General features: G+C 41.8%; 1 protein-coding gene across 1 annotated transcript in view; it reads right to left on the bottom strand.

Annotated features, from left to right (window-relative positions):
- Positions 1-22,809, bottom strand: part of KIDINS220 (kinase D interacting substrate 220) — a 386,704-nt gene that overhangs the window by 36,069 nt on the left and 327,826 nt on the right. The window contains exon 26 of the mRNA XM_030198900.1: positions 9,800-9,913. Within this exon, the coding sequence (XP_030054760.1) occupies positions 9,800-9,913 (114 nt within the window). The remainder of the gene's footprint in view (positions 1-9,799; positions 9,914-22,809) is intronic.

The following is a 22,809-nucleotide window of genomic DNA, read 5'->3' as shown; positions in this document are numbered from 1 at the left end:
CCGCGCTATGTTGGGATGAGAGGATAAGACAGTGTGTTTTTTCTTTATTGAGTTTTAATTGAAATGCATTTGCCCATGAGTCCATGATGTTCAAGCTGAGCTTGATTTCATTGGTGATTTCTGTCAGTTTAGTTTTGTAAGGAATGTATATTGTGACATCGTCTGCATAGATGAAAGGGTTAAGGCCTTGGTTGGATAAGGACTTGGCTAGTGGAATCATCATTAGGTTGAAAAGGATCGGTGATAGTGGTGATCCTTGTGGTACTCCACAGTCTGCTTTCCATGGTGATGATATATTTCAGTTTGATTTTACTTGATATGTTCTTATGGTTAGGAAACCCTTGATCCAGCTAGGTATGTTTCCACCAATCCCGAACTTATCTAGTAACCTTATTAGTATATTATGGTTTACAATGTCGAATGCGCTGGACATGTCAAATTGGAGGAGAAGGATGTTTTTACCTATTGCTATTTCCTGCTTGAATTTGGTAAGGAGAGAGAGTAGTACTGTTTCGGTGCTGTGGAGGGGGAAAAATCCTGACTGTGATTCATGTAATAATGAAAATTTGCTTATATAATCTGTAAGTTGTTTGGTTACCATGCTTTCCATCAGTTTGACTACCAGCGGGATAGATGCTACTGGAAGGTAGTTAGTGATTTCATTTGTTTTTTTCTTGGTATCTTTTGGTATCAGGGAAGAGACCTTGCTGGAGCATGTGATTTAGGTGGGATGTGAGGTCTGCTATGAAGCGGTCAGGGGCGGATTTCATTAGGTAGCTGGGACAGGTATCTAGTTTACAGTGAGTGTTGGAGAACCTGCTGATCACCTGGGTAACTGTTTTGACAGTCAGGAGGGCGAAGTTTGACCAGGTTCGGTCAGCCGGGTATTCTCCAAAGGTTGGGTCCAACTCATTAAGGAAGTTTTCGATGTCAGTGTTGTCCTGAGGTAGCATGTTGCGTAGGTTTACGATTTTTTCATTGAAATACTTGGCAAGTTTATCTGCAGATGGGATGTCTGTATTCGTTGTGGTGACCAAGTTGGTGTCTAGGAGGTTGTTCACGATGTTTACTACAGAGCATGATATTGGTGTGACTAGATTAGTGCAATGCCCTATACGCTGGAATGTCTTCTTCGAGTGTGAGGGCATTGCAGATAGTTCAGAATGTAGTGGCTCATTTTCTTACTGGAGTTTCAAAATTTTCTCATGCATCCTCAATATTGAATCAACTACATTGGTTACCTATGTTGCAAAGGATCCAATTTAAGATGTTAACACTTGTTTATCAGACTTTGTACCTTGCAGCCACGTTATCAGCCGCGACGAGTACTGAAACCAGAAACAGATATGAGACTTTCAATGGATGTCGTGAATCAATTACATTATGTGAACACATGGGCTATGGCCTTTGTGTCAGCAGCAATCTTGCTCTGGAATGCACTTCCTGACCAACTTCGCCTTTATGGCAGCTTGACGCAGTTTAAGAAATCTCTAAAGATTCGTTTATTTGTGACAACATATTTTTGAAGCAGCTATAGCAGTCATGTGATATAATGCAAAGATCAATATTTTTTTAGCTCCTATGTAAAGTTTGTAATTTGTTATTTTGATGGTATTTTAATTATATATGTTCATATTTGGAAACCATCTAGTTTATAGATTGTCTACAAAAGGGTCTTTTACTTAGGCGCGCTGGCGTTTTTAGTGCGCATTAAAAATAGGAGTGCACTAAACGCTAAAGACGTCCACAGAAATACATTGGCTTCTTTAGCGTGCGCCTATTTTTAACAGGCACTAAAAACGCCAGCATGCCTTAGTAAAAGACCCCCTAAATTTTTTAAATAAATACATATGTGAAGAAACATTCCCAATGGCAGATTAAGCAGGGATTATCCCTTACACACTTAGGGCTGGATTCAGTAAATGGCGCTCAAAATAAAAAATCGGCATACACTCTTTATAGAATTGGGCTTGGTGCCGATTCCTGCGCCTAACTTTAGATGCCATACTTACGTCTGCAGAAACCTGTGTAAATGCTGGCACCCAAGTTAGGTACGCTGAATAATAAACTTCAGCGTACCTAATTCCGCAAACAACTTTTCAGAACCGTCCTGGCACACCCATGGACATACCTCCTTTTGAGTTACATGCTAGTAGAGCTAGGCGCCATGCCTTATAGAATTGAGTGCAGCCAGATGAACGTGAAATTTGTAAAAAAATTCCAATTAACAGCAATACTTGGTTGTTAGCATCCAATTATTGTTAATTGACTCGTTACACAGTTAATTTGCACACACATCTTGGATGTGCAATTCTGGGTGTCATATAGAGAATCCGGGGGTTAGGGGACAATTATAAAAGTGGGCATCTCCTTTTAGGGGATAATTCTATAATGGTGTGCCTATATAAAGGAAATTAGGTGCCAACTTTCTTTATAGAGTACTAGGGGTAACAGGTGAAACATGTGCCTATAATTTGGGTGTAAGTGCTGATGTAAGTGCTCTGGCTTAAATGCTGGCGATATGAGGGTAACTTATAAAATTCTATAATTTACACACAAGTGAGTACTGTCCAGACTCCAGTTATGTGTCTGCCCTACTTGTAAAATGAATGCTATATAAAATATGCTTATATTCACAGAACAGAGTTAAGGAGCAATTTTGGCATTTATACACATACATGCAGACATATACATGCACTTGCCATTTTTCTAAACATTTACACAAGTAATTGGTGCATAAATGTTAGTGCCCACTTTATAGAATTACCCCTTTAATATTAGCTTTTCAAAAATATTGATTTTTTTTCCAACAAATTAAGCAGACCAAACAGGTGTAAATGTGTGTGTATAATTTTTCTGAGGTCATGTTCAATGTGAAAACGTGTGCTTTCTACTAATGTAGGCCCCTTAGTTACTTTACTGAATCAATACAACAGGGACTCTTATAGGCGCTTAAAGGTACGATTGGGTTACTCCTTTGCTCTTTCATTAGCATTGGCCTGTTTTAGTGTTGTTGCTCCTATGGTGTAGAATAATCTACCACTGTATCTTTGTGCCGAAAACTCTTATCCAAGGTTTAAGGCAGGGTTGAAAACCTACTACCTGTCTCAGGCATTTGTGCCGAAAACTCTTATCCAAGGTTTAAGGCAGGGTTGAAAACCTACTACTATTCTCACTGAAAGCAATAGTAACATAACATAGTAAATGATGGCAGATAAAGACCTGAACGGTCCATCCAGTCTGCCCAACAAGATAAACTCATTTTACATTGTATGTGCTACTTTAAATGTATACCAGAGTATACTGTATTACTGGCGTTGCCACCCAATCTCTGCTAAGATTCCGTAGATCCATTCCTTCTACAGAGGATTCCTTTGTGTTTATCCCACGCAAGTTTGAATTCCATTACTGTTTTCATCTCCACTACCTCCCCCCGGGAGGGCATTCCATGTATCTACCACCCTTTCCGTGAAAAAATACTTCCTGACATTACTCCTGAGTCTGCCCCCCCCCCCTTCAACCTCAATTCATGTCCTCTAGTTCTACCGTCTTCCCGTCTCCGGAAAAGGTTCGTTTGCGGATTAATACCTTTCAAATATTTGAACATCTGTATCATGTCACCCCGTTTCTCCTTTCCTCCAAGGTATACATGGTCAGGTCAGCAAGTCTCTCCTCATACGGTTTGCAACGCAAATCCCATACCATTTTTGTAGCTTTTCTTTGCACCGCTTCCAGTCTTTTTACATCTTTAGCAAGATACGGCCTCCAAAACTGAACACAATACTCCAAGTGGGGCTTCTTCTGCTGGTTATACCCCTCTCTATGCAGCCTAGCATCCTTCTGGCCACGGCCGTCACCTTGTCAAATTGTTTTTTCACCTTCAGATCCTCGGACACCAACACCCCAAGGTCTCTCTCCTGAGTCGAGCTTACTAAACTCTCCCCTCCTATCCGGTATCTCTCTTTTGGGTTTCTGCACCCCAAACGCATCACTCTGCACTTCTTGGCATTACATTTTAACTATTACTCGTTCCTTGTTCGTTTTTTGCGTGTATTATTAAATTACTTACAAAAAAAACCTCAATAAAGTTTCTAGAACCATCAACCCAAGAATAAACCTTATACAGTGTCAATATAGTGTCTCATTTTTTTCTTTTTGTTATGCGATTGTGCTCAGTGTGTGGGTATATCCGGCTGGACATCCTCGCAGTGCATCACTGCTTTATTTGCCCATAGTTACATCATAGCACCCCTACCTCCTCCTCTGTGTGCACAAGCCTAGTTTTCAATTTATACTTCGTTGTTGTCGTGTAATGTGTAAATTCCTCTGGCACTTATATCATATTGGGGTGATGATGATGATGCTCAGGAGTAGTCCTGCTGGAATCCCAGCTGCAACGTGTATTCTCCAGACTGCAATAGTCAAGTAGTTCTCTATTTAAGCTCCAATGTTCTGCCTCTCACATTTTTCCGGTTCCCTACATGTGAGCATGTTTCACTTGTAGGCGTCCTCAGGGGAACGGAATGCTTTGGCAGGAGCAGTTCAGCCTCAACTCTCAACTGACGGAAACGCCGGTACACATGTGGTCAGAGAGGTGGTTAAATATTATCTCAGCTAGGGTAGGAGTGGATAAACATGTTTTGCTGCAGTATGTGCAGCCTGTGTCACTCTTTGTGTGTATGTGTAAGACTAACAAGTTAGTTACTTCTTCCATTAAAGGCCTGGTTGAAGAGCCAAGCTTTCACCTGCTTCCTGAAGTAGAGATAGTCTTGTGTTAAGTGTAGCCTTTCAGGGAGTGCATTCCAGAATGTGGGGGGTTACTCCGTAGAAGGCTCACTTGTGGGTATCACATTGTGTAATATCTTCTGGAGAGGGTGTAGTTAGGGATATCCCTTGGGAGGACCTTAGTGTCCTTGGAGGTGTGTAGAGGGTCAACCTGTTCTTCAAGTACTCGGGGCCATTTCCTTTAACGGCCTTGAAGATCAGACAGAGAGTTTTGAATTTAACCCTGTATTGTATTGGTAGCCAATGAAGATTTTGCAAAAATGGTGTGATGTGGTCACTTCGCTTGAAACCTTCTATGAGTCTTGCTGCAGCATTCTGAATCAAACAGAGCTGGTGCAAACCCTTTGTAGTGGAAATGCATTACAAATCCAGTCTTGATGTTATCATGGCATGCAAGACACTTGGTAAACACCCTGGGAGCTGACACGAGGCCAAAAGGCAACATGTGGCACTGAAAGTGATGTTTCCAGCCAAAATTGGAGATACTTCTAGTGGGCTGGAAGTGTAAGGATGTGAGTATATGCATTCTTTAAGTTTAGAGAGCGTACCCAATCATTTTCCTGAATCATGGGGAGAAGGATGCCCAGATAAACCATCCTGACCTTTTCTTTGACCATGAAATTGTTCAGGGCCCGTAGGTCTAGAATGCACGTCTGTAACAAATACAGTAAATACTAGAGAAAAAGCAGTACTGATACTAAAAAAAAAACACTCTAGCAGAATAGCGATTCACAAGTGTGAAGGAATGTTGAGGTCTGTAACCTCTTCCACCTTGTCTCCAAAAAGGTTATCCCTCAGCATGTGGCATCCACTAACTTCTGCTAGACCATAGGGTCCAAGTCAGAGACATGTGGGCATTAGAGTCTGCGCATCACTATTTTCTGGGCAAAGATCCTGCATGCCACATCAAAGGCATCATAGGCGCCCTTGGCTAAGAACTTTTGACGTGTTCTGTTGCTTGACCAACTAGCGAAGAGATTCGGCCTGCTCCTGTGAAAGAGAATCCGCCAAATCAAATATACTGCATACCATGTTCCACAAGTATAGGCTTGTGTAGATCCGGTAAGATTGAATAAGGGAGATGAGCAGAGAGGCCTGATATAGCTTCCGTCCAAAAGAATCCAGGGTTCTAGCTTCTCTGCCAGGGTGAACTGAAGCATACTCTCTAGAACTCCTGTCTTTTGAGCAAGGATTCCACCACCAAGGAGTGATGAGGCAACCGAGGCCTATCATACTCAGGGGAGCTCTGGATCTGGTATATTGTGTCAAGCTTTTTTTTTTTTTTTAGAGAGGACAGGGACTCCCAGTTCTTCATTTGAGCATCCTGCAGAATCTTGTAAAGTGAGACTATCACACCCTCTCTAGGAAGGGAATCATAGTCCAGGACTTTGAACGTCTTAGACCTGGGCTTGTCCTTCATCTCCAAATGAACTGGAATGGCTGACACCATTTCCCCAACAAAAGATGGAAAGGAAAGGCTCACAGGTGGAGATTTTCTCCCTTCCTCAAGAGGGGAGAGGTCAGATGGGACACCATAGGACTCCTCCCCCATGACGCACCGTGGCTCCTCTTCAGACTCCCATGAACACTTGTCATCAGTGTCACAAAGAACTACTCATGGGAAGGCTGAGAATGAGCCTGCCTCAAGCAGAAGAAACCTTGTCCTTCAGATGGGCATCAAGGTGCTGGCTCCACTCTCGACTCTGGTGAAGCTTCCTCCACAGACATTGAGGGGGTGCCAGCACGGGTGGCAGTCGATACCAGAGCTGCTTGCAGCACTGGCATTGTGGACCTCAACGCAGGCTAAAAGCCTAGTAGAGCAGCAAGAAGCGTGGCTGGCGCAAGCACCGCAGACGCCGATGCACTCTGTTGCAAAAACTTTGCCAAGTGCTCCTGGAGTATGACCTGGATGTGCTCATCCAGAAAGGCTGAGATGTTGGGTCAGAGACAGGTTGCTGAACTGGCAGGATCGAAATGAGTGCCAGGTCCTGGTTGCAAGGAGAAATGTACATCGGCACCTCTTGTATGGAGGGGGAGAGGTCCTTCCAGTGCTGACACTTCTTGAGGTCTGGAGGTTTCCTTGGTGCCCTGGAGCTCCTGGCACCATGCATCAAGGGGGATTGATGCCCATGCTTCTTGACCTTCACTGATGCTGGTCATCAGCACTCCTCAGTGCCAAAGAGGACGACGTTGAATCCTCCTGTTGCCTCGGGGTCAGATCCGTTGCAGACCGGTCCCGGGGGCCCTGCACAGCAGTTGGCAGAGGCAGGTGGAGACCCACTCAATGCATGCCCACTCCCAGTGTCCATGACAGGCTTGGCAGCCAAGTGGACTGATGCACCTGATGGCAGTGCAACTCTTGACGTCGATGCCAAAGTCAAGGATTTGGACCGGGCTCCAAAAGGTTTATCTCACTGAGCCTTTCTGGCCAGATGGATTCTTTTCTTCATATGAAGACACAGAATACAGCAGGAAGGGGTATGTTCAGGCATCAAACACCATGAATGAGTGTCTTTGCTAGAGATGGTCCTATTGCACTGGGTACAGTGCTTAAAGTTACTGGGAACTTTCGATGACACGGAAGGGAAAACAGCCATGGCCAAATCAAACGGTTCGATGGTGCCAGAAAAAAAGGGGCAAAGAACCCAAAAAATAGAAGGTACTAGTCCCGACCAGAGCTCAGGCCTAAGCAGGCCTAAAAAGCGAGAGAAAAACAAGAATACTTAAAAGTGGGAGACAAATTCCTAAAACAATAAGGGAAGGCGAATAAAAGGACAAAAAAAGAAAAAATAAGAGAAAAAAAGATCTTTCAGGGAAGTCACAAATCATTCGAAAAAAAGTACTCACGCAGCAGGTGGTGTAAGGAGCCGTGAATAGCGTGTCCTCTCCTCACAGCGGATGAGAAGAGACTGCTGGTCCCACGCCCTTGCGGCGGGCAGGAAAGCACATGTATATGTAGTGGGGACACTGCAGATGCTCTTAAAAGCTATATCAGCTTTTTCAATGCTCCAAACCGGGCGGCGTGGATGACGTAACCCACATCTGAGAATATGGCCTGCTTGTCTTTGGAGAACATGTAAATACATAACACACACATCACCACATGAACATTTACTGCACAAAACTTTCAACTTGGGAAACAAAGGAAGAAAACACAATTTACAAATGTCTATTCTACAGAAAGTCCTTATGCTATTTATCTAAAGTATTTCTGTATTGCTTTGTGCAAAAATACTAATTCACTATGAACTGATCCAAAGTTCTCAGTTTAACATAATGAGATGGTATTTCTTTCTGCATAAAGCATCCCGTGCATTCAAACTTTCCCACAGATTAGACCCCAATAATCTTAGCATATGTACAAGAGAGAAAAGCCCTAGAGCCTGAATTCTGCATGAACAAGATGCATGAACAGTTTCAGAAGTTATTTTACAGATAACAGAACATTCCCAGTGTCTCCAGAAGATGAAGGGGCTTCTTTTTTAAATGAAAAATCAGGGCATTAGTGTAAACCATAAGTATGCAAACAGATTGCTACATGGCAGCTTGGGAAAGTACATCAAGCTGATCACACATTTGTGATGACCTTCCCATGAATGGTGTTTGTTTCCTGTTGGTAACCTTTAAATGAACAACAAATTCCAGGTGAAAGCAGCAGCACCATGTAACAAAAAGGACAAGTAGAACTCTACATACAGTATTAATGATACAAAAGGACAAGTACAAAATAGCAGACCTTAATAACCAGAGTTATTAGTGCTCAGTAATCTAAGCTATTTCTTCATCAGGCTGTTGATGCATTGTTAGTGAACTGCAGTTAAAATGACTATGATAATGTTACTAATCAAAAAAAGCAATGAGATGCTAGAGTTTCACGCCATGTGACTACTCATTTACCAGAGAGGGGTCTGTGGGTGAAGCAACACCCTCAGCAGCATCTTCCTTGATAATATCCTAACAACAAAATATCACATTTTGGTTGTAAAGACAAAGTTTACAGAAGGAAGAACAATTTCAACAGTAAAACATGCTTTTTTCACAAAGGTGTTTCACAAGCATATGCAAAGTTTATTTTCACATGCTGGCACGGCATCTAAAGCAGCAAGGTCCCTGTATATATTGAACTACATTACTTATGTTTCAAAGTTTATTGTGCATAATAAAACAGAATGTTGCATATTGTGAAAAGTATTGTATGTTCAGTTGTACAAAATGAAAGGAGAGAATAGCAGCTCATATTCTCTCAGTTACATTCCAGAACATACCTCACACTCACACAATTAATATTGCACAAAATATCATGTATTTTGTTGCACTGTAAGTAAAAGTTTTTTTTAAAAAGCTGTGGTATGTTTTAAAAAGTTGTGGTATCTTTTAATGGCTCCAAATAATCAATGGAAGACTGTAGCATTTAAAAAAGAGCATTTCTTCTTCTCATAAAAAAAAGCAAAAGCTAAGTCTGAGATGGAGACCCAAGCTTAGACAGCAATATTCATCTGTGCTACAACATATGATGTGCAAGATATTAAAATGTAACCTAGTGAACTTAAGCCAATGCAGAGAACAGAAGCAATGGCTACTTTTCTTTTGTAAATATTAGACCTGTACTGAACAGCATATTTTACTATTTGGCCAAATATGAATAATGAAAAGTATTATTTGTCCCAATACAAATAATGGGCATTGAGCTTTAACATAACAAATAATGAAAGAAGCAACACGAAATCAGAGATCAAGTGTTTATTTCAGTAGGTTTTAGCACAGTAGAGCCCTGGATTATTCAAATTCACTACTCAGCTAAATACGAATAATATATTTGTGGCTGAATCGATCAAATATGAATATTCAGTCCAGCCCTAGTAAATATATTATTAGAAATGAACACAAAATACATTTCCTATTAACAGTTTAATCTACTAACTAAACAATTTATAGGACTAGGGTTGATTAGTTCTCTCTATATACAAGCTATTTAATCTATGTTAGCACTGAAGTCATCCTTTTACATACTTACTAGGCCAGTGCTCTGATCTCTGGGCAAACCCGTTTTTACTGATGGACGTGGGATGAAATGTTGGGAATTGCCAAAGTAATACCTTGGCAGGTAAACATGAGGGGCAAAGAATGGCTATGGAAAAAAATGCAACAAAAAAGGGGATAAACAATTATAAAACAAAATATATTATGTCAAAACAAACAATAATGACAACAAAATTCAAATACCATTTATGAATATGAAAAGGTTTAACACAACATAATTAATGGCAAGTGACCAAAACTTTAAAAACTTATTAGAATGGTTCAGTTAGGTTTTTCATACTCTTCAAAGAACCCCTCTCATATTCTTCATTAAAGCTCCTATTTACTAATGTTTAGCACACAAAGATGTATTTTCAAAGAACTTAGACTTACAAAGTTACATAGTAACATATGGAACTTTGCAAGTCTAAATGCTTTGAAAATGAGCCCCTGAGGCTCTGAAGATTAAAGGTAAATGTGAGCGCTAGAGATCACTAGTGCCACATTTACCAACACAGGATGAACAGAGAGCCCTGGCGTGGTAAATGAGCGTACCAGGGAATACAGCAGAGCTCATTTAAATGAGCGCTGCAGTATTTCACCCGTATGATCAGAGCACTGTGCTCTAATCGTATAGGCAGAATACCTCCTTAACCCTATGCCAGCAAGCTGGCATTAGGGTTAAGGCTAGCATTAGGGTTAAGGCTCCTCTCTTCCTCCCCCCTCCAAGTCCAAGCCAGGCAGCCTGGGCTACCACCGTCGGTACTGGGGGCCCACTGGACCCCCATACCCCCAATGGATAAGGTCCCCCCGACACAAGGGTTCAGGGGGGCTGGAAGTCCAGTGGACCTCTAGCCCTTCTAACCCCCCCAACACCAAAAAATTGTCCCTGGTGGCCCTGTGGGTAACTCTACCCCCACCTGCCCTGGTGGTCTAGTGCCCCCCGAACCCCCCCCCCCCTCAATATCTTGCATTGATGGAGGAGGGAGTAGCACTTCCTCCTCCTTCCAGCGCCGCCTTCAAAATGATGGCCCGAAGCGCTGGGCGGGGTTGTAGGGAAGCACATCCCAAGATGCACTGGGCATGGCGCCGCCATTTTGGAGGTGGCGCTGGAAGGAGGGAGTGCTACTCCCTCCTCTGTCATTGCAAGGTAAGGGAGGGGGCTTGGGGAGCATTATACCACCAGGGCAAGTGGGGTAGGTTTGCCCACTGGGCCACCAGAGACTTATTTTGGTGTCAGGGGGTCTGAAGGTCCACTGGACCTCCAGCCTCTTGCACTGGTAATGTTTGACATGCCCGGGCTTTTATTATTTTTTTTTTTTACAGCCCGGAGGACCTGTCAAACAACTTCTGCAGGAGGACTGTACCTTGGGCACATGCCCAGGCACAATCCTCCTGCAGAAGTATCCCAATGATCAGAGCTAACAGCATGCCTAAATTTGCATGCTATTAGATCTGATCATCGGGGATTTATTTCCCCACGCTGTTCCAGCGCTAATTTTACAATGCTGTTTGGAACTGCGTGGGGAAATTGATCATCGGGGCTTAAGTGTGTTAGCATGTGTTATCTGCCTCAAAGCCCATTCTATGCAATGGGGTTTGTGGAAAATAACACATGCTAATACTATTATCACATGCTATGCATTTCTAAGTATGAAGGAGGTAATCATGATATTTTCTCAATTGTCCTTCTTATATTAAATTAATATATGAAAATCTCTAAATTTGACATATCAGGCAAAAGCAATATTTAACTAGGCAGTTCAATAAAACTCAGTTGTATTTTTATACTGATGTTACAGGGAAGGAGAAGAATAAGCAATGATTGCAAGGTTCCTGATCAAAATTTTCTTAATGCTGTATGCAAAGAATTTTGGCAGCAACTGGGGAAAAAGTCATTACTACAGAAATAAGTCCAACCCTCCCTATGCACTTTGGGGATAGGTATGGATGCATTTGTAGGCACGTCACTCCTGTACTTTTCTTTTCTACACAGTGGCTAAAAGCTGGCACTAATGTATTTTAAGTGTCCTATACTCTCCCCATTGGTCTTTCCCTTATACATGAAAAGGAACAAAAAGGAGGGGGGGGGGGGGGAGGCAGAGAAACTTCATTTTTTTCTGATACATTACTCCTACTCCTCCTGCCAGGCACCCTGTGGCAACATATCACAGGGCTGACTGTGCTCTTGGATGATTTCCTGGAGGTCCACAAGGAATCACCTCTGTCATGCATAATCTATTTTGCTGGCAAAATGCAGAACCAGCTGGTGGAGAAAGTGGGCAACATTATTGTAAGCTGGTTTCCTAAAACAAACTTGGGACCTTATTCAAGTGTTCCAGCATTCATTTACCAATTAAACTTTCTGAATCTCGATCTGTCCCTTGAAAGGGAAGGTAGGCACACTGCAAGAAGTATAGAAGTTGTCCACCTGGCACATGCAATTAAGCATAGAAATTGCACTATGTTTTATACTGATTTTTCTTTTCACCTATCACATGAGATCTAACTATTACATTAAAAGAAAGCATATGTACTGTGATAGCATTACTCACCAAAATTGATTATTAATGTGCTGTAAATACAAATTCATAAACCACTTTTGTGAATAATATGGCATTAAGCAGCACTGGACTTGCTCAGACATCAGTTCTGCGTGATCTCATCTCTAATTTTTATAAGCTGCCAAAAATCTTCTACTAAATTACAACTGGATGAAATAATTTAAGCAGTTCTATTCAATTTTTACAGCATACCAAGTGTTTTAAATAAATCCTCTGAATTTACTTCATTGTCACACAGTGGGATGAGTCAGGTGACTATACTAAAGCATCTCCATGTGAGCACCAGCAAAATTTAATACCACATATAGGCAGAGTGCCTAAGCTAAAGTTGAGCTTTCTAGGGAAATGGCCACCCCCACCCAGTTGTTTTCTCCTGCTCCTTTTGGCTCCAGCGCAATCAGGCCTAGCCTGATGTGGTAACAGCAGTTAGTGTATCTAGGTTTAAAAAAGGTTTGGATAAATTCCTAGAGGAAAAGTCCACAATCTGCTATTGAGACAGACATGGGAAGCAACTGCTTGCCCTAGGATTTGTAGTATGGAGTGTTGCCACGATTTGGGTTTCTGCCAGGTACTTGTGACCTGGCTTGGCCACTGTTTGGAAAACAGGATACTGGACTAGATGGACCACTGGTCTGACCCAGTATGGCTACTCTTATGTTATGTTATGTTAAGTCTAGCTTGAAGTGTCTATATGCAAATGCTAGGAGCTTAAGACATAAGATGGGAGAATTAGAATATATTGCACTTAACGAAGAAATAGACATAATAGGCATCTCTGAGACCTGGTGGAAGGAGGATAACCAGTGGGACACTGTCATACCGGGGTACAAATTATATTGTAGTGATAGGGTGGACCGGATTGGGGGAGGAGTAGCATTGTACGTTAACGAGAGGCTTGAATCAAATAGATTGAAAATTCTGCAGGAAACAAAAGACCTCTTGGAATCATTGTGGATCGAAATTCCATGTGTAAAGGGGAAAAGGACAGTGATAGGGGTGTACTACCGTCCGCCCGACCAGAATGAGCAGACGGACGCAGTCATGTTAAAGGAAATTAGGGAGGCAAATAAATTAGGCAACGCAATAATAATGGGTGATTTTAATTACCACTTACAACAAAATTCTACTAAAATACAACCCAGTATTGGAGGTGTATAATCACTAGTATTCATGAAATGTGGAGAAAAAAAGACTTCAGAAACCATGGAGAATACTCATTATGCAGGAACAACCTTTCAATATTTAGAGTACTCCTCTTCTTCAATCACTAGTCTTCACAAAAAAAAACTCCACTCTTCTTATTCATGCAATACATGCACATACACCTTCCACAATACTCAATGGTAAAGGCTTGTACCAACTATATACATCCGGTGAAACAATTGTTACTTAACTTGAATGTTCTTGTTGCTGTCAATCCGTACTGTCTTCCACAGCATACGGTATTCATGAAGCCCACTATCAGGCTGTTTCAAGGGCCAAAACTTTATCACAGACAGCTACCTCCCATATTTCTTACTTCACCGCGTTAAACTGCCTCGTATCGGCGTCCTAAATTCAAACCAGACTTCCCTCCTATATATACGTCATTTCCTTATTCCCTGACGTACCTTCCAATAACAGCATCCACAGCAAAAACTTTATTGACAAACGATCATCTCACAAACTTCTAGGATGTTAAAGACGAGGTTAATTGAACACAGACATTGTATACAAGCTAAGAAGACATATGAACCTTTGGTTTCTCATTGCCTTTTGAAACAAGATGATTTTTGCGATTTGCAATGTGTAGTTCTGGAGCAAATTCGGGTTTCAGAACGTAGAGGAGATATAAGGAAGAAGTTAAGACAGAGAGAACAAAGATGGATATACATGTTACAAACCGTAATCCCTAAGGGATTGAACATGTCAATTGAGTGGAAAGTTTTTTGTGAGATGATCGTTTGTCAATAAAGTTTTTGCTGTGGATGCTGTTATTGGAAGGTACGTCAGGGAATAAGGAAATGACGTATATATAGGAGGGAAGTCTGGTTTGAATTTAGGACGCCGATACGAGGCAGTTTAACGCGGTGAAGTAAGAAATATGGGAGGTAGCTGTCTGTGATAAAGTTTTGGCCCTTGAAACAGCCTGATAGTGGGCTTCATGAATACCGTATGCTGTGGAAGACAGTACGGATTGACAGCAACAAGAACATTCAAGTTAAGTAACAATTGTTTCACCGGATGTATATAGTTGGTACAAGCCTTTACCATTGAGTATTGTGGAAGGTGTATGTGCATATATTGCATGAATAAGAAGAGTGGAGTTTTTTTTGTGAAGACTAGTGATTGAAGAAGAGGGGTACTCTAAATATTGAAAGGTTGTTCCTGCATAATGAGTATTCTCCATGGTTTCTGAAGTCTTTTTTTCTCCACATTTCATGAATACTAGTGATTATACACCTCCAATACCGGGTTGTATTTTAGTAGAATTTTGTTGTAAGTGTTGATTATATTCTACTATTCCTTTTGGGGTTTATCAGTGTAACTGATTTTAATTACCCCCATATAGTCTAGGTTAATGTAACATCAGGGAACACTAGGGAGGTAAACTTCCTCAATGAAATAAAGGACAGCTTTATGGAGCAGCTGGTACAGGAGCCAACGAGAGAAGGAAAAATTCTAGACTTAGTAATTTGTGGAGCGCATGATCTGGTACGGGAGGTAGCGGTCCGGGGGCCACTTGACAACAGTGATCATAACATGATCACCTTTGAAATTTGCTTTCAAAAAGGTAAGCATAGGAAGTCAAATATGTTAGCATTTAACTTTAAAAAAGGAAGCTATGATAAAATGAGATGCTGTTCAAAAACACCATCCTGGAGGCCCAGGCCAAACATATTCCACATATCAGAAAAGGAGGACGGAAAACCAAACGACAGCCGGCATGGTTAAAAAGTGAGGTAAAGGAGGCTATTGGAGCTAAAAAGGAATCCTTCAGAAAATGGAAGGAACCGAATGAGGAAAATAAGAAGCGGCATAAGGAATGTCAAGTCAGATGCAAATCGCTGATAAGAAAGGCAAAGAGGGATTTTGAAAGAAAGACAACGATAGAGACGAAAACTGATAGCAAAATTTTTTTTAGATACATTAAAAGCAGGAAACCGGCAAAAGAGTCAGTTGGCCCACTGGATGACCGGGGTGTAAAAGGGGCGATCAAGAAAGACAAAGAAATAGCAGAAAAACTTAATGAGTTCTTTGCTTCGGTCTTCACCGAGGAAGATTTGGGTGGGATACTGGTGCCGGAGAGGGTATTCGAAACTGAAGAGTTGGGAGAAACTTATTGAAATATCTGTAAATCTGGAAGACGTAATGGAGCAGTTCTGCAAACTGAGGAGTAGCAAATCTCCTGGACCGGATGGTATTCACCCTAGGGTACTGACAGAACTAAAAAACGAGCTGGCAGAGCTACTGCTATTGATTTGTAATTTATCCTTAAAATCGAGCGTGTACCGGAAGATTGGAGGGTGGCCAATGTAACGCCGATATTTTAAAAAGGTTCCAGAGGAGACCCGGGATATTATAGACCGGTGAGTCTAACATCGGTGCCGGGCAAAATGGTAGAGACTATAATCAAGAACAAAATTACAGAGCACATTCAGAAGCATGGACTAATGGGACAAAGTCAACATGGATTTAGTGAAGGGAAGTCTTGCCTCACCAATCTGCTGCATTTCTTTGAAGGAGTACACAAACATGTGGACAAAGGTGAGCCAGTTGATATTGTGTATCTAGATTTTCAGAAGGCGTTTGATAAGGTTCCTCATGAAAGACTACAGAGGAAATTAGAGGGACATGTGATCGGAGGTAGTGTCTTACTGTGGATTAAAAACTGGTTGAAAGATAGGAAACAGAGAGTAGGATTAAAAGGTCAATACTCACAATGGAGAAGGGTAGTTAGCGGGGTCCCTCAGGGATCGGTGCTGGGACCTCTGCTTTTTAACATATTCACAAATGACCTAGAGATGGAGGTAACTAGTGAGGTAATCAAATTTGCCGATGACAAAAAGTTATTCAAAGTAGTCAAATCGCGGGAAGATTGTGAAAAACTACAAGAGGACCTTACGAGATTGGGAGACTGTGCGTCTAAATGGCAGATGATGTTTAATGTGAACAAGTGCAAAGTGATGCATGTGGGAAAGAGGAACCCAAACTATAACTATGTCATGCAAGGTTCAGCGTTGGGAGTCACAGACCGAGAAAGGGATCTAGGTGTCGTCATTGATGATACGTTGAAAACTTCTGCTCAATGTGCTGCTGCGGCTAGGAAAGCAAATAGAATGTTGGGTATCATTAGGAAAGGGATCGAAAACAAAAATAAGGATATTATTCTGCCGTTGACCGCACCTCGAGTATTGTGTTCAATTCTGGTCGCTGTACCTTAAAAAAGACATAGTGGAATTGGAAAAGGTGCAGAAAAGGGTGACAAAGATGATACAGGGGATGGGACTACTACTACTATTAAACATTTCTATAGCGCTACTAGACTTACGCAGCGCTGTACAAATTAACATGAAAAGACAGTCCCTGCTCTACAGAGCTTACAATCTAAATTGGACAGACGAACAGACAGCTAGGGGTGGGGAAACTGCAGTGGTAGGGGTGATAAGTGAGGGTGTTGAGTAAGAGAGTCATGGTTAGGAGTCGAAAGCAGTAGCAAAGAGGTGGGCTTTAAGCCTAGATTGAAGACAGCCAGAGACTGAGCCTGACGTCCCGGCTCAGGGAGTCTATTCCAGGCATAGGGAGCAGCGAGATAGAAGGAACAGAGCCGGGAGTTAGCAGTGTTAGAATGTTGGGTATCATTAGGAAAGGAATTGAAAACAAAAATAAGGATATTATTCTGCCGTTGTTTCGCTCCACGGTGCGACCGCACCTCGAGTATTGTGTTAAATTCTGGTCGCTGCACCTTAAAAAAAGACATAGCGGAATTGGAAAAGGTGCAGAAAAGGGTGACAAAGATGATACAGGGGATGGGATGACTTCCCTATCAGGATAGGCTGAAGAGGCTCGCAGATTCAGTGAGGGTCTAACATGAAAGCAGGAAGGAATCATTTTACCCAAAATATAAAGGTTTATCATCGCCATGAGTGGACTAAAGTAAGTTGGGATTAGATATAAAATGGAGAAAAAAGTCCTAAGTCAGTTGCTAATAAAGGCTCATTGACCTGAAGGAAGAGCAGGGTTAAAAGAAAAAGGTTTTAGGGTCTGTACTGTACTTTAAAAAGGGGACTTGATCCTAATTTTCAAATAAACCAAGCTGAAATGCTATTTTTTTAGCCAAATGCTTGACGTGCCTTTTACTGATAGGTTTGTATATATTGTAGGGCTCAGTTTTGAAACAGAAAAACATCCATAAAATGGCACAAAGCAGCAGATGGAAGGTTTTTTTTTCGTAAAAACGTCCAAATCATTATTTTCAAAACTCATTTTTAAGACTGTTTTCTATACAGTTCGTCTAAATTTTGAGGAGATGTGTTGGAGGTGTGATTTGGGTGGGACTAGGGCAGGCTTATGATTTGGACATTTTCTGCAATAATGGAACATTATAAAAATGACCAGGGCAAAACATAGGGCATTTTTGGCTAGATCTGTTTCAATAACAGCTAAGGGCTAAAATGGTGCCCTGACCAGATGACCACTGGAGAGATAAAGGCATGACACTCCCCTTTATCCCCCAGTGGTCACCGACCCCCCTCCCACCCCCCTGAGTTGAAAGTGACAGTACATACCAGGCTCTACGACAGCTGCAGATATAATGGGCCATTCCTCTTACAGCAGCAAGCAGGTCCCTGGAGTAGCCTAGTGGTTGGCGAGGTGGACTGTAGGAAAGAAGAATCAGGCCCATATCCCACTCTAACTGGTACCACAAAATACCTACTGACCCCACATATAGGTGACACCTGGAGGCTTAAGGGCTATTACAGTGGTGTACAGTCCATTTTTTGCTAATACAATATAATGGGTTATGATGTGATGTGTACCTGGGGACCTTTTATGTGAAGTTCATGCAATGCCCCCTAGGCTGCTCTGTTGGAATGTCTGTGTGGCCAGTCTAGCTAGACTGCTGGCTCCCCAGACATCCCAATGGCTTGCTTTTGTGCATTTTTCCCTTGGACGTTTTTTGTTTGAAAATGACCTTTAAAGAAAGATGCACTGAGCAAAAAACTATCTAAAATAGGGCGAAATCTGTTTAGCCAATGACCTTATGAGGTCATACAAAGCGTATGCAAATAGGTGAGCCCTGTTTCCATATCAGGAAATTCTGAAGGAGGCTGCACTCCCAGTTCCAACAAGACATCCGCAGCCTGCTGAACTCAGGACAAACAAGCCCAGGCTGCATACGAGCTTCATACTGCCGTCTGCAGAGAGATAGCTAAGACCTCAAAGGAAAGCTTCAACGCTGATTCCAGCTTGTATCTTGGACATCTTTAAGGGCTATGACTCCCTCAACCGCCAGTGTAGTCTTCTTCATGATCGCTGCTACCAAGGAATCTACCCTTAGGTAAACCGAATCGGTTCAGCTCTTGCTACACCACCAGGTTGAGGGGGCCCATCACCTTAGCCACCTTGAGGCTGGCCTCAGTGGTATCTCACTTTGTGGCAATAAGCTCCTGCATTGCCTCATGGACTAGGAAGGTCTTTGGAGGCCTGCGGGTGCTAGCCATCTTGGGGTCTGCTGCCGCAGACACAGGTAGCTCTGGGGCTGAAATATTCAAAACCTGAAAGGCTTTAGTAATAAATCCCAGGAGGTCCTCCTTATAGAAGACCCGAACCGCCAAGGGATCATCTGATTCTTCAGCCTACACCTCCCCCTCTTCCAGGTCCTCTAGCTGTTGGGAAGACAGGGAGGGAGTCCTCACATCCCCCTCCGAGGGAACAGGAGACAAGGGCGCCAGAGAATTCATTCTAGAGCTCAAGCACTGCCGCTTTCCCTCTGATCCAGCGCAGGCTGCAGGGCACCCAAAAGAAGGGTCAGAACTTCCACCGGGTAGGCTCAGCACCTGGCTGAGCCCTCTTCAGTAAATACGCCCTGTACAAACGTAAGACAAACTCAGGGGAGAAGGCACAGCTCTAAGCGTCTCCACTGCGGTGAGCAGCCCTACCTCCCCCCATGATATCTTTAACGTGAATATTCAAAATGGCCACTGATACCTCTCTGGCCGAAGGCAGAGTGCATGAATCCAAAGCGCCAAACTCTGTCACCGCTGAAATAGCTGAGTCCGGATCTGAAAAACCAGCCGGGCATGCCCCTAACACTACTCTCCACTTCCTACAGTGGGAGTAGCGCTTCACTAATTCTACCGCCATTGCTGCTGCTACTCCGGGGACAAACAGAACAGAAACAAAGCCCAGTGACATTCACCCTCGCAGTAGTAGAACCCAGGACGGTTCATCCGCTGGACGGTTCATTGCTGGAAACAGAGACTACTGAATATTCCAGAAGCAGTCTGTCCAATATGACAGTACTCTCTATCTCTACACAATGGACACAATCCACCAGTCTCTGGATTCACCTGCTGCTGATGCTAAGGAAACAATGTTATTGTTTAATCTTCTGTAGTGTAGAGTTCTAGTATCCCTATTAGAATTTTAAAAAATTGAAATATTTTTTTTTTTTTAGCAGCGACGCCATTTTATTGGACCAACACAAAAACACTGCAGTACCAGAGCTTAAACATGTGACATCCATAAGAAAGGATCTGGATATATCAGTTATTGCAGGATCTTTGATCAGACCAGTAAAAAGCAGCACAGAACTACAAAGATCCCTGGTTTATACTTTGCTAATTTTTACTTATGATGAAACTGGATATTTTCAGCCTTGCATCAATCTATAAAGCAACCGTAGGAACTGAATGGGCTTCATCGTATTTGCTGTGCTGGGAATCACTACCGCAGTTTTATTTTAGAAGTCCATCTATGCAATTCACAACAGAGATAGTACTAGCCCAACAAGAACTCTTGTTTTAGTTGGCCAAATGTTATCACAGTGCCAGTTAAAAAAAAAATATATATATCATACAGCTCTCTCCCGTTTTATATAAAAAGCATATATTAAATTGCTCCATATTTTGTTAATAACTCCTTTTTATTAAAAAAAATAGTAAGTAGAAAATCCATTCCCCACTATTCCTTTATAAAACAGTCTGACGTATCATTTTATAGAATATAACTCTCCAAAAAATCTCAAGAAACATGAGTAAGAAGATAATCTAGGCACGGCACTTATATCCCTGGATGTAAACAAAAATTCCCTTTTTCTATTTTTGTTAAGTGTGAGCCACATGATTGGCTGATACGCAAGTGCTAGCCAGCTTTTTCATCGTACTTATGCATGATGAAATAGTATAAAAACTGAAGGTAATATCAACATAGTAAATATTCTTCAGAATTGAAACAATAGGATATAGATTTTTATTCATATAAAGTGCAGCACCTTGTTTACCTATCATTCTAAATGTAGTGTGATTGCCATTTTACTCAATTTGCCCAGTTAAAAAGGATCACCTACGTTTGTAACTACTTTTAAGTACTGCATCTCACTTCATTGTATGTTTTTATTTTGATGCCAAGAACAAGGTTTTTCAAATGGACAAGCTATGTATGCATTCCTAATGATTACCAAGTTAGTTACCAACTGTATGCCAACAGTTTAAAAAAAAAGTTTTTTCCCCCTCTATTTCAAATGGAAATAGCAGGCAAATAAGGATCACATGTATAAGAACATAAACATGGCCATTACTGGGACAAACCAAGGGTCCATCAAGCCCAGTATCCTGTTTCCAACAGTGGCTAATCCAGGTCACAAGTATCTGGCAAGATTCCAAAACAGTAAAACAGATTTTATGCTGCTTATCCTAGAAAATGCGGTGGATTTTTCCAAGTACATCTTAATAATGGCTTATGAACTTTTCGTTTAGGAAATTATCCAAACCTTTTTTAAAACTTGCTAAGCTAACTACTTTTACCACGTTCTCTGGCAACAAATTCCAGAGTTTAATTACTCACTGAGTGAAGAATCTTTGAATGCCCCCTAGTCCTAGTATTTTTGGAAAGAGTAAACATGCGATTCACGTCTACCATTTCCACTCCACTCAGAATATTTTATATACCTCTATCATATCTCCCCTCAGCCATCTCTTTTCCAAGCTGAAAAGTCCTAGCCGCTTTAGCCTTTCCTCATAGGGAAGTCATCTCATCCCCATTATCATTTTCGCCACTCTTCTCTGTACTTTTCTAATTCCACTATATCTTTTTTGAGATGCGGTGACCAGAATTGCACACAATATTCAAGGTGCGGTCGCACCATGGAGCGATACAAAGGCATTATAACATTCTCAATTTTATTTTCCATTCCTTTCCTAATAATTCCTAACATTCTATTTGCTTTCTTAGCCGCTGCTGCACATTGAGCAAAGGGTTTCAACTTATCGTCAATGATAACACCTAGATCCTTTTCATGGGCGATGACCCCTAATGTGGAACCCTGCATCACATAACTATGATTTGGTTCCTCTTTTCCATATACATCACTTTGCACTTGCTCACATTAAAAGTCATCTGCCATTTGGATGCCCAGTCTCGTAAGGTACTCTTGTAATTTTTCACAATCCTCTCGCGATTTAACAACTTTGAATAACTTTGTGTCATCAGCAAATTTAATTACCTCACTAGTTATGTTCATCTCTAGATCATTTATAAATATGTTAAAAAACAGAGGTCCAGTATAGACCACTGCAGAATCCTACTATCTACTCTTCTCCATTGAGAATACTGACCATTTAACCCTACTCTCTGTTTTCTATCTATAAACCAGTTTTTAATCCACAATAGCACATTGTCTCCTATCCCATGACTTTCTAATTTCCTTAGGAGTCTTTCATGAGGTACTCTGACAAATGCCTTTTGAAAATCCAGATACACAGTATCGACCAGCTCACCTTTATCCACATGCTTATTCACCCCTCTTTCAAAGAAATGTAGTAAATTGGTGAGGCAAGATTTCCCTTCACTAAATCCATGTTGGCTTTATCTCATTAATCCAAGCTTATGTATATGCTCTGTAATTTTGTTCTTGATAATAGTTTCTACCATTTTGCCCTGCACCGAAGCCAGGCTTACCAGTCTATAATTTCCCAGATCACCTCTGGAACCCTTTTTAAAAATCGGCGTTACGTTGGCCATTCATTTGACTGCTGTGATACTAACAATGTTTTTGTTTTTTTTTGTTACGTTTGTACCCCGCGCTTTCCCACTCATAGCAGGCTCAATGCGGCAGGCAATGGAGGGTTAAGTGACTTGCCCAGAGTCACAAGGAGCTGCCTGTGCCGGGAATCGAACTCAGTTCCTCAGGACCAAAGTCCACCACCCTAACCACTAGGCCACTCCTCCACTGCAGGAG

This window comes from Microcaecilia unicolor, chromosome 3 (genome assembly GCF_901765095.1).
Source record: "Microcaecilia unicolor chromosome 3, aMicUni1.1, whole genome shotgun sequence".
Lineage (NCBI taxonomy): Eukaryota > Metazoa > Chordata > Amphibia > Gymnophiona > Siphonopidae > Microcaecilia > Microcaecilia unicolor.
The sequence above is the reverse complement of the archived record's forward strand: the minus strand, read 5'-3'. Positions and strand labels throughout refer to the sequence as shown.